Below are 13,340 nucleotides of genomic sequence, written 5' to 3' on the forward strand. Positions count from 1 at the left end.
CAAGCGGCGAAACCCGGAAGTAACCCGAGGTACCACTGTAACCAACCAGGGAAAAGGTTGATTGTACAATAAGAGTTGCTATATAAATTGTGCAAAATATAGGCTGTTACACATGCATAAGATCACATTGAAATATAATTCCCCCCCCCCATACTTAGAGAGCCCGGCAGGCCTGTGTGACTCTCACTGATGCTTACTTTAATACAGGCTCAAGCAGACAAAAAATTCACAGCTTAGAATAAGGAAAGCTGGGAGACAGTGGGAAAAAGGCAATTATCAAACATCTAGGAATGGAAGAACAGAACCACCCATCTTAAGCAAATGCAGGAGACAATTCTGGCAATGTTTAGTCACTTAGTACTAACCCTTAGGCTTCCGCGGCTACCCACAGACATGCGCTCATCTTCATCTGAAGCCTACAGGGAAGCAAGTAAAGAGGATACCAGACAACCATTTAAAAAAGATGGAAATGCAACACTGAGTCAATAATCCAGGGAGAAGTTTGAATGATGAAATACAAGAAAAGGTACCAAAACACTACACAGCCTAACGTATATATGAAACATTCAGCGGGGGGGGGGGGGGGGACCCCAGCAAAATGAAATCCAAAAAAGGAGAAATATCTAAAACCTTATTAGCTTTTTACGTTCCTTGTAGCTATCTGAAAACATTTCAGTTTATGTGCAGGAGATACATAGAAGTTAATCTATTTATTTATTCATTCATTAAATTTATATACTGCCCTTCATCTGAAGATCTCAGGGCAGTTTGCTTGATGAAAATAAAGTTAGAACAAAAACCAATCAAAACAAAACAACCGCCCCCCAAAAAACCCCACACATTTAAAATGCCATAGAATATTAATCAGCCAAAGCCAATTAGGGAGCCACTGCAGAAAAGGCCTGTTCTCGCGTTGCCCCCCTCCGGACCTCTCATGGAGGAGGCACATGAAGAAGGGCCTCAGATGAGGATTTTAGGGCCTGGGTCAGTTCATATGAAGAGTGACGGTCCTTATGGTATACCAGTACTAAGCCGTTTAATGCTTTATAGTTCAAAGCCAGGACTTTAAATTGGACCCAGAAACTAACTGGCTGCCAGTGTAGTCTGGCCAGGATCAGTGTAATATGCTCAAACCATCTGGCCCTGATGAGCAACCTGGCTGCTGAATTCTGCATCAGGTGAAGTTTCTAAACCATCTTCACTGAAGAATCTTCAGAGGCAGCCCTATGTATAACATGTTGCAGTAATCTAACTTAGAGGTTACCAGAGAAGACCACAGAAGTTAGGCTATCTCTGGTGCAGCTAGACCACCAGCCGAAGCCAATGGAAGGCACTCTGCACCACTGAGGCCACCTGAGCATAGGCGCCAACTCTGAGAGGACCTGGGTTCTGGGGCATCCACAAAACTGTTACTGTGAGTGCCCAGCCGGTCAACCCAATGTGGCGCGCATGCATGACCTCACACAGCGTGCTGAGGCCCAGCGTGGCCTGTTGCACCCTCCGAAAGCTCACTGCAGCTGCTGGAGGGTTCAGCGGGGCCTGTCGCACCATGTGACGTCATGCGCGTGACGTGTGTGATGGTGTGTGCGTGTGCGCACTGGGCACCCACAATGTGGGGCGGAACCCAGTGTGCCTGCACCTAATCCTCTAGCGACAGCAAAGGATCCAGGAGTACTTCCAAGCTACTGGTAGCATTAAGCACATTTAAGATCCATGCAGACATAACAGTGGTTAAAATGAAGAACAGAGGGAACATGTATATGAAAGAGGAATGGTGATCCCATGATCCCTGTGGATGATCCCATCCTGCTCCCAATTCATTCAATTAAAAAATAATCAATGTGGGGTTTTGTTTCAGCTAAATTTGCAGAGGTGCTCCACAAATCTCCACAAAGAAGATTAATTTTAGTCATTAATTTTTATTCATTACTTTTACAATGAAAGTTCTAGCACAAAGTGCAAACAATACTGACCGAGGCATTTCTTCTGGATTTACGGGTGTAACGCTCACTATCTTCCTACCAAGGCAGAAGGAAAGACAGAAGATAAAATGTAAGGGAGAAGCATGCATACAGAACTTTGAAAGAAAAATGTTAGGGTCAAGAACTCAGCAAGATTGCACCTGAGGATGAAAAATGGTACTCAAAGATAATTCAGAGAAAATAGCAATAGGTATTTCACCATATCTGAAATCCATTGTTGTTCCAGACTCAGAAATCTATTGTGTATATGAAATCTCATGACATAATTATTCCTTTTGCAAACCCACTTCTATATGCAACTGTGAGCTAAAGAATTCTATAAGCACACATTCTAATTGTTCTGAGTTCACAGACTGAGAAGCTCCTTTTGGTAGTCTACACATGTGGGGTGCACTTTAACCTGTGCTGAGTTATAGTTATCTCCACGGCCAACAGTGATCAGCAGTGTTTAGGGGCCGGGCTAAAGCTCAGTGGCAGAGCATCCCTGGTCCCTGGCTCAATCTCCAAGTGGGATGAAGAGATTCCCAGGAGACCTGCTGCCAGTCAGTGCAAATAACGCTGAGCAACATGGAGCAAAGGCAGCTTTCTATACAGCCTCCTCACATTAAGCACATAGATGGCCCAGGAAGAAATGTACGAGGATTCTTGGGCAAAGTAGCAACAATATGTTAACATTTCTCATACACCTCTCTTATTAATGTTTATGTTCATTAAGATGTTTCCTCAAACTACCACCATGCAATTGTACTCTCAATGGAGAGTAGTGGGAAACAGTGTGGAAGATTGATCATAGTGCTTGAGATTAAAGCACCTCCTGCTCCTGTGTGCCTGAAGGATGTCTCATGCCTCTCCCCTTTCTCACATCTCTAACAGTGATTGATAAATGGTTAGTGCATATAAGCCTGTACATGGAAACTAGAGTCTAATTGACAGGTGTCAGCAACATTCTTCAGCAATATGACATGACATCCCTAAGAAATGCTTTGGATTTTGAAAATGGCAGGGTGGTTTCCGAGAGTTAGTACACCATATCAGTCTTCCAACTCTGAAAAATGTTTTAACTACTAGAGTTCAGGAATGAAAGCACATATTCAGGTAGAGATAACAGTTATGCTACATAGTTTATTCAACATGATGGCCAGTTTTAGACAAATCTGGATTCTTAGACAAAGCCTACCATCCACTGCTCGATGTCGCCAAACTTTGTATCCAGACCATAATATTTCTATGAAAGAAAGAAGGTGGAAACTTAGATGAAAAAGTAAACTACACAAGTTTATAGGCATGCCTACACCAAAGATTTTGCTTTAGTCAATAAAATACATTGATTTGGTTTGACCAAACCATTACTATAGACTTGGAGCTCAACTTTGCTTGACATGGCTACAGTGTAGCTATACCAAGACTATGAAAGTCTCGAAAATTGGGCTTAATCTGCAAATAGCCACTGGCATTAATACTCACTGCCTTCCAATTAAGGCAAGAGGGTGACATATTTCAAGGATCAAAAAACCTCAAACATAATCAGTGAAGTTCAGAGTAACATCGATCACACAAATCTAGCAACTAACCTAGAGGTCAAATAGCCACAGCCTCCTCTGTAGCATAGGCATGCCCTTTAAAAACACATCTGTACAGGGGTGAGCAACTTATTCAGCATCAAGAGTCTCAAAGCAAATGCAGCATGAGCTGAAGGTCCACAGTTAATATGCACACTGCATTCTCCACCCCCATAGGCCACTGTGGAACTCAATCTTAGCCAGAGCCTTTAAAAGTATGAAAATGCTTCAGGGACCCAGAAACTGAGAAACATGCAGTGAACCTGTTTCTTCTACCAAGGTAGGATCAGCTCAAAGTATTCATTTACTTCTCTGATTCAAGTGTGCAGAAAAAGTATACCATAAAGTGAGAACGATATCTGTGCGGTAAGTTTATCAAGCACATAAAAGAATAGGCACTGTAGAAATATAATTGCAATACAGAAAAATCCACACCCACAGACTCACAATCTAAATAAGTCAAGATACAAGGATAATAGAAAATGGAGTCAGAGGAATTAAAGAAAGGAGGTGAGGCACCAAGTGCAAAGAAAAAGTCAGGTGAGGGAGATGGAAACGTTTTGAGCAGTTTGAGAGGCAAAAAGAACATTCCAAATATCTATGAGGGCAAAATGTTAACAGTGGAGTGGTGAGGTTTAAAAAATGGATGCATGAGGAAAAAAATTAAGACAACAGGGTTTGGGTCAGAACCTGTAAAGCAAAAGAGGAGGGGGAGGATTACAGGAGGAGGATGGGAACAGTGAAGTCACAACATGTACTATGAGTACTTTGCTTTCCACATTAAAGGGGAGCTTTAAAAGGAACTTATAGCAGTCTGGAGAGGCACAAGTCAGAAGCATAATGCATCATTCTTTTTCTGCACATCTGAATCAGCTCAGTCCAGAGGAAGACGATTTCAAGAAAGAGAGAAAGCAAATGAAGAGAAGGCAACTGCCCAATCTCCTTGATACCCCTCCCAGCACAAGAGAGCTCAGAAGTTGCATGTCCCCTCCCCTGCAAACAACACGTTGCCCACCCCTGCATGACAAGGGATCTCTGCAGCACCACACAGACAAAGGATCAAGCAAACGTGCTCATGCAAGACTGCAAGCCAGAGCATCTCTTCTGAAGGCACTGAAGCATAAATTGCTTTCCACAAGGCAGCTTCTCTGTTCAGAATGGCAGCACTGTTTAAAGTCAGTCCAGCAGTAATAGGTTGCTGAGCACTGTTAGCAGGGCATATTATTCTCTAGAGAAAGAAGTGGAGAATGATGCAACAGGCCTGAATTTCTGACCCAGTTCAGTCAAGATTTATTATAAAGGAACATTTGAGCAAAAACAGTGGCTTCACACTTTGTTTGACTTAAGTTTCAGGGGCAGGAATGAAAGGTAAATTTATTCTATTGGGATTTTTACAAATTGAGGGAACCCTCTGCTAAAAAGTCCTCTCTCTTGAAGGTTGATGGGTGCCATGAATAACAACTGTCCTGTATTGTTAAGAGGAAGACAAGCATTTCCATGTTAGGCAGAGCGACAATGGTGCTCTAATATTTAATAGACAGCTGCAAAGAAGAGACACTTCCTGACACACCAACTCCAGTAGAGATATTAAAACAGTTACTTATCTCTTAAGTAGATAAGTCGCTCCTATTTCTTCCTGACACACTATTTAACAAGAAGCTCTGCTGGCTTACTGAAATGTGTTATTATATGCTTTCTATTTACCTATTAGAGTGTTGCAGACACCCTTAAAATGTATTTTTTTTTTCAGCAACTGACCCCAGTTACTAATTTTATGCTTCTTACAAGGGTGAAATTTTACCCATTAATTGAAGTTCAAATTATGTAAAAATACTGAGTGAGGGCCAATGTAACATTAGCACAAGAAGATTGAGATTTAGCATTCTTTCACAAGCAGTTGCACTTGGGGCAGTAGTACACAAAGCTTAACTGTCACAGCGTATAAGAATAGCAGTTGCACTAGGAGCTATGCAACAACTTTCACAAATAGAAGACACCCACTGGATTTGGCTGTTACACTACACAGCAAGGCTCCCACCAGCAGTACAGCTGTTGCGCAAAATCAGTAAGCAGGGCCGACAGAATGCAGCCAATACTGAACAACCCATACTAACAATGTGCAAAACTTTTTATCCTATTCCTTTTATAGCGCCAGCCGCCCCGTCCCCCATTCAGGGTGGTAGTTGCCAGGAGGCGGGCGTGCAGCACTCGGTTCCAAATAGAAGCCGCACTTCAACTTTTCAGTCAGAATTTGGGGGGAAAGTGCAGCTTATATTTGGGCCAAAACGGTGAATCCCAATTGCAAACATCTCCTATAGTTCCATCCACATCAAGAATCTGGTTAGCCCAGAAGGCAATAAGCCATAAGTTTCTCTTGAATGTGAGGTATATGAGTTCAATGAAACCAGTGTTTGAGACTCCCGTTGTTCTAGGCGCATTTTGCGACTGGGGATTTCATTAGCGCAAGCAATTTCTGAGCTCTGGGCACAGTACTGCATCTAAGATTTCAGATTAAAACTGCCACTGCTGGAGTGGGAGGAGAAATTCCTGCCTGTTCGACTTTCAAGAAATCACTTCAGGGTAAGGCAAGCTGATGGGTTCTGCCTCTCAGCTGGCCTTACAGCAACCCTCAAAACCCTAAGAAGTTTAAGGGGGTGGGCTGGGGAAGAAAGGCTTCATTTTTTGCAGTCTTCAGATGAAGACTAGACCATGTGAAAAATGGACATAATATTTTAGCTGCAGTTCATTCATTTGCAGCTTTGTATTCTTGTTGTTGCGCCCATGACCTAGGTTTAAGGTGCCATTTAGCTCCTAGCTTTCATATCTCAGTTTCTAACACTGAATGAAACAAATTTATTTAAAAAGCAAGTGTTTCTGTGATGTCAGAGCAAGTGGTTTTGCACTAGTTTTCTTCTTTTTAAAACATTTACATGAACTCATAAGAGAATGTGCCACACATATTTCAACAACCCAATCAATTTTAAAGGAAACACTTTCAAAGTAACTCTGCACAGAGGGGTGTTGTTAGTGGGGAAGGATATGACTGGTGACCATGGCATGAGCACCATCAATATGCCCCAATGACAACTATGGACACCTCTTTTGCAGCAGTGCTCACTACTGTATATTGCTGGAAGGGACTTCAGCATCCTCCAACCCCCAGGAACTGACTGAAGCCTTAGAGAAGTCTACAAACCTTGTTTGATAAGAGACAGAGCAATTAGCATACACAATGCAGGAAAAAACAGCTCCAAGCCTCTGAAGAAGTATCTCCTTTAGTCCAAGACCAAAGCAGTCAAGCAACTTCAGCGTTTTCAGAAGCTGTCTAATTTGCACTGCCATTCAAGAAGCATTAGTAAGTACAGTCACTGAAGTGAAAACATGCAAAGAAAGAATAGAATGTTGCCCAAGCAAAAGGAGCCTGATTGTCAGAATCCTGGGAGACTCATTAGTAAATAGCAGCAGGTTTACCAATGAAGACAGTTTGTGATTTAGTCTTCTATGATAATAATTGCATATGCATATCTTGAAGTTTTATTGAAAACTTCAACATGGGCTGTCACACAAATATACACTACTAAAACTGTTGGGATCCACAAAGAGTATTTTAATTTTACCGTATATCAAAATCTGAAAGCTGTTTGTTGCCTGCAACAGCTATTCCAGTTTAACAGTCTGCTGCTCTAGTCCAATATTAAGTTATAACTCCAGCCATACACCATACCCACTCCAATGTGGTAACTTTGAATTACCCACTCTACAAGGCATCTTCCCATACGCAATTACTGGCTGAAAGCATGCCTTGTTGGACTACATCAATCAGTTATGAGGGAATGCAAAGTAATTATGGCTCTAAAAACAAATCCACATGGACCAGTGTGCTGGTGTTGTGTGGCAGCTGCTATTTCAGCATTTGAAGTCACAGCCATGCTGTCATTTTAGAGCCTAGTAAAAAAAATCACAGTTAAAAAGAGCAATTATTGTGAACCAATCCTGTGATATTTCAGCCGATTAGTACTATATCAGTAAATTAGCTGTGGGAGAAGCTGTTATTTGAGCAACTCACAACGAGATCAAGTTTACTCTTGGTTGATGTTAATATAGTAGCAGAATTTTACATGTAGAAGCAAGAGAGTCTTAAAGATAAATTTCCAAGTAAATCCTGCTGCATACCTGACATATTTAAGTGGGTTTAATTCTCAAGTGCCATCAGGTTTCCTGATGCAAAAGGAAAAGTGCATGCAATCACACAAGAGGCTAAGCAAACCCTACCTTTTGAATTTGATAGATCTACATTGGCAAAGGAAAGGAAAGAAAGAAAGGAGAAAAATAAGGGCAATAGCTTTCAGTAGGTACAGTTCACAAAGAACTCTTCTTCCACATAAACCCATATATGAGAATGCAGAAATAAACCACAGTTCAAGACCAATTTTTTTTATATATCAAGAATGCAAAATGTGCTTCAGCGGTGGAGGAAAATTTCACTGGATCCAATAATGTGGACAGAGATCCATATAAAACACAAAGAATGACTCTTGGATTGTTAAAACCCAGCAGTGGGATAACTCTTCCAGTTCTTTAGACGCTGGCCTTGTAATTTAGGTAAGCACAGGACTCCAGAGTTGCATGGCTGTGCAGTTCTGGTAGACCAAGTAGAAGCTTCGGTAATAACATGAACACATAGTTTCCTACCCAACTTCCACTGCAACTTATTAATGTAGCCATATCCTGAGAAGTATTATTAGTTGGCTTCACATTATACCCAGACTTCAAGTTCACCAGAAAAGGCAATGAAAAATGTTGATTTTTAAAGCCTTACATACAGTGCTGGGAAGCAGAGGCACAGCATAAGTTCCCGTAACAGAAGATAAACCACATATTTATACTGTAAAAAGTTCTTCACAATGAATATACATTGTTGATCCCCAACACAAATAATAATCAAGACTTTTAGAGAATAATAGGGCATTTTTCTTTAACACACACAATAGAAGTTTTACTTCTACAGAAGTTTCTAGCACAAGGGGGAGGGGGACCCCACGCTTCCTGATTATCCAATTAGAATTACACAAAAGGAATTTTGCCAGTCCAAGCAAGCTCCCCTAGTTTCAGCATAAAGTACAGTATATCAAAAGCATACCACCCTTACCTCTGTGTAAATCATAATGTTGACTATATACCATGTCATACATATGTTGCATAATCACACTTTAAGCAGCCTGACCTTTCTACTTTAAATAGCAAACAATGGATCCTGACATTTCAAGAGTATCTTTATGGAAAATTACTTCAAGCAAACATTTTAAGCACAGTGTTGTAGCCCAGAGCTTGCAAGCTATTCCGTAACATTCAAAACAGAATACAATAATCACTCAGTCCTCTCTAAAAAGGCCTCTCTAGATTAATTACAGCAGTGAAGTTTGGACCTTTGGTGGCAGTCCTGCCTGCAGGAGCTGATGGCACATAGCACTGTTCTCCATAACCCTGAATCAGAAGAAGCTGTGCATGATCTGGACAGCTGCCCACATGCCCACCCCCAGGTCTCTCCAGTGACCATTGCTGCTAAGTTCTTCCCTCCGCAAGAGGTGGTGGAGTGGGAATTTGGGGGGAGCCCAGCCAAATGCTCAGTGCCATTGCCAAGGAGTAAAGTATGGATTCTCATATTTTGCGCAGCAGCCAGTAGGCTCCAAATTGAGATATCGCTTTCATAATTTTTGACGTGGCAATATATCACAAATCAGGATGTGTGTTAGGGCTGGGCACTTTCCGATTAACAGTAGGTTTCAGCTTTCTTAGCCTTCCAGCTAAGAAACAGACCCTCCACCTTGCCTGTATCTGACATCCCCAGACAGACAGCCTGGTATTTGCCCTCTTACCCAAACTGACTTTGTTTTGATTGCCAGGTTGGGAAGGACTGCCCAACGTGTCTGTGTCTGCTTTTTTTGGTCTTTTATTTCTTTTGGAGGAGTAGTGTTTTGTCAAGGATGTTGTCAGGATGGTTGGCAGTACCCTCACTGTGAGAAGTGAAGTTACATGGAAACAGGCAGAGGGTCTTCTCGGTAGTGGCACCCTCACATCAGATGTCAAGGAGATAAAGAACTATACAACTTTAAGAAGACATCTGAAGGCAGCCCTGTATCAGGATGTTTTTAGTGCTTGACTTTTTTTTATGTGTGCTGGAAGCTGCCCAGAGTGGCTGGGGAAACCCAGCCAGATGGCAGGGGTATAAATATTCTTATTCTTATATGTTTGGGGGACATTCTGAGCACTGTCAAATTTTATTCTATAAAACTGTGGTGCTCAAGACAGTTGCTTAGACTTTCATATAAGCACAGGGGTCCAACTAGCCTGGGGATAACTTTTCTGTCTTAAACACAGAAACTTATGAAACAAATTAAGTATATCATGCAAACTAACAATTAAAATTTCTGAAAACAATAAATAGCCAACACACACAATTGTTTTTAGATAAAAAATAGTTTAGACAGCCAACAAGATTACTTTGAAATAAAAGAAGTTGTAGCTAGTTCTCTCTCTGTTATGAACTGAAAATCCACAGGGAGGGGGCCAAGGCCAACATCCCCATGTGATACCAGGGCTGTGCAAGGCCTAGGGACCTCTCTGTGTCACATCAGATGAGAGCTGTACGGCTTGTATCAAGAGTCAGAGATGCAGAACTGACATTTTTGCTTTTTGCAGTTAATATAGCATACACACACTAGAAACTACTTGGTGATTTATAGACCAATATCCAGGGCGCTTTTAAACCAGCCATTAATTAAAAGCAATACTGCAAACTCTGCTTAGAGGCATTACCAGAATACACAGTTTTAGTCACAAGTAACTATATTTCCTTGAATATCTTTCTACCATGCACTGTGGATTGATTGTTGCCTCTGGCAGAAACTTAAAAATTGCTATACTGTACTTGGTTTCACCCAAAAATGTAAGATTAAATGGGCCAGTTGTGAGATAACCAGTTGGATAATTGTCTGCTCAGAGGTTGGTCTGGTTCATACACAATGCTAAATCAATAAATTATAATTTAACACGAACAAGCAAACATTCTTACTCGTTGCAAGAACTACATCCACATGGAAGAAGATATAGTTTTAGTGTTAATCCATCTAAGTTCTCAACACATGACTGGATGTTTTACCAACACCCATAGAGAGGCAAGAGTAGTCCCATATACTGGTCAAGCCCAGGATGCCGTTAGGAACTGACAAAAGCAAACACAAGATTTCAGAACAGGACTCCAAAGGGTGTGTGGAATCTAGATGGACCTAGAGACAGAAGCACTTTCAGTAACTGCTCACTTAGGTCCCTTAGGAAGGAGGACACAGATCACTTAGAAAGCACAAGTAGGAAGAATACTGCTGCCAGGAACTATGAGTTTGTTCTACTGCTGTTTAGGAAATCCTGTTACTCAGGACTAGAACAGCAGGTGGATATAAATAACCTTGACAGACGTGTAAACCTTCTGGTGGAGTTTACAAAGGAGAATTCCACTCAGATAGAAGCAACTGTTGTAGAGGAAAGGCTGTTTAGGCCAGTTACTATTACTATCTGAGACGGTAGTCTTAAAAGAGCATGCTTTCAAAATATTACCCATTGACTAAATACAAACTATGGACAGGACTATTGCGGCCACTGCCAGCATTGACCTAGAAGGGTGTGCCAATTCTGTGCACGAGCCCAACAGATGCTTCTTTTGCTTTTATTTCCCAAGCAAGCATGCACAAATTGATTCTGAATTCATCAAACACACAAAAGTAATAATAGCTCTCCAGCTGTCAAGCAGAAAGAGCTAGAACCATACTACTTGGAGGTTGCAAATGCTACTTTTATTTCATTTCAGTTGAGTGATGTGTGAGAAGGAAACAATACTCAGACCAAAGAAGGTGCTTTCCTAGGTCCCTCCCCCACATCTTAAGGAACAGGAAATTCTGTATAGTTCAAAATAAAAAATTGTGGCTCTTCTATTTTACATTATTACAAGAAGAACTGAGTAATGTATTTTATCTTTTGTGTAAGAGCTTTGGCTACACAAAATAAGTAAATAATATTCAAGAAGAACCATTAACACCCATTTAATCTATTTTCCATTCATTAAACAAATTTATTACAATCACCACCAACTGTGGCTCCCAAAGGACCGTTTCTGCGTTTCATTCAAAAGATTAAGAAGTAATTTTGGGGCTGCAGAGAAAGACAACTCAATATCTTTAACATACCTCCTTTTGCTGCCTCTCCAGTTCCTTCATTCGGATTTCTCGTGCTTCAGCTCGTGCGGCACGCTTTGCTGCAAGCCTCGCTTCAGCCTACCATAAAGGAAAAAAAAAGAATAAAGCTATATTTCCACATAGTTTAAACTTGCAGAACATGCCTTAGCTGGAGGGGAAGTACATGTAGGCAGACAACAAGCTTTCACGCAAAATGCTCACCATTAGTCACTGGTAGTATTCAATACCTGCTTGTTCTGTCATCCAATAGAATACCTTTAGCCCCTCCAAGGCAGGGATAGCCAAGGTGGTGCTCTCCAGATCAGGCATGACGGGAGCTGGAGTCCAGCACCATCTGGAGGACACCACACCTTGACTATTACAGCTCCAAGGTTTGCATAAAAGTACGCCATATCATCAGTGACGCAAGGGCATTTCTAAAAGATGCAGTGATTGGCCTTTAGCCTGACACGAGTCACTTGTAAATGCAAATACAAAATAGAAAGCAAAGGAGAACCATTTGGAAACTCAAATACATGCTCTAGCTAGCCGGTATAGGTTTTGCACTTTAATTACAGATGTGAGAATAGTAACCACCCCCTACCTTCATCTTGTAAAAATAGCCAAAAGATGTTTTGTTTTGTGAACTCAAAATCTTGCTTATCATGTAGAGACATTTTAGTTGGTCCTAATAAAACAATACTGTTGCTGTTGGGTTTTTCTTTCTGATGAAACATTATGGTTATATATGAGTTTTGTCTATGAGGCATTTGACAGGATATTATTCCTTTCTACATAACTGGGGAATTCACAACTACAAAGCTAGTTTCACCTTTCCCTTACATAAAGTGCCTAAGTAATCTGCAAGAAAAGGCTGACTTGAAAAACAGGTTTCCTTCAGCAACGACATCTATAAATAAATGCACTGATTCAACTCACTCAGCATCCATGTGTCAAAAATAGACCACATATAAATATGCTACATGTTTCCACTGAAAGCCTTTTAGCACACCATTGTAGTTATTAACTATTTGGAATGCCTGCTTCAATTTTAATGGGTGTTATCTGCTTACATGCAAAATCAAGCATTCATAAAACAGATATTTTGCCTTGAACGCTAAGCCAGTCTTGAACATTCACAGCAGTTATTTCTACCTCTTTCCCCCAAGCATCTTGATAAAATTACATTTCAATATATTAAAAATTTAACTTTTAATTTAAAAAGTTAACTTCAATGTCACATTAAGTGGCAAATACATTGACAATTCAGGTAGTACAAGCAATGGGGGAAGCTATATTAGGGTGGTTGATTGTCAAACTAACTTGCACCAATCCCTAGCACAAAAAGGAGATTAATCAGAGGCTGAAGTAAGGGGAAGCGGCTCTGGAAAATTAGAAGCCCTTGTTTCTAAGGGCAAATACAACATCTACACAGAATAAGCTGACTCATTTCTGAAATGCTGCTAAAAGTGCTATGGAAAAATCCAACTATGACAGATTATATCCCGCTTCCTTAGAAAGGTTTCCCCATCCTCCCCGAGATTTGCCATTACTGTGGCTTGGAAAATGTTCTA

The 13,340-nt window shown here is 40.9% G+C and overlaps 1 protein-coding gene across 36 annotated transcripts in view; it reads right to left on the reverse strand.

Moving 5' to 3' along the window:
- Positions 1–13,340, reverse strand: part of LRRFIP1 (LRR binding FLII interacting protein 1) — a 93,364-nt gene that overhangs the window by 50,646 nt on the left and 29,378 nt on the right. For 23 of the 36 annotated variants that reach the window (XM_083400672.1, XM_083400670.1, XM_083400669.1 and 20 more), the window contains exons 2-6: positions 11,779–11,865; positions 7,814–7,831; positions 3,160–3,207; positions 1,974–2,018; positions 366–416 (exon numbers count right to left, since the gene is read on the reverse strand). In XM_083400672.1, coding sequence (XP_083256798.1) covers positions 366–416; positions 1,974–2,018; positions 3,160–3,207; positions 7,814–7,831; positions 11,779–11,865 — 249 coding nt within the window. The remainder of the gene's footprint in view (positions 1–365; positions 417–1,973; positions 2,019–3,159; positions 3,208–7,813; positions 7,832–11,778; positions 11,866–13,340) is intronic. The other 13 variants (XM_083400665.1, XM_083400659.1, XM_083400668.1 and 10 more) reach the window with 2 other exon arrangements.

Source organism: Podarcis tiliguerta (assembly GCF_965153285.1).
Source record: "Podarcis tiliguerta genome assembly, chromosome: 1".
Lineage (NCBI taxonomy): Eukaryota > Metazoa > Chordata > Lepidosauria > Squamata > Lacertidae > Podarcis > Podarcis tiliguerta.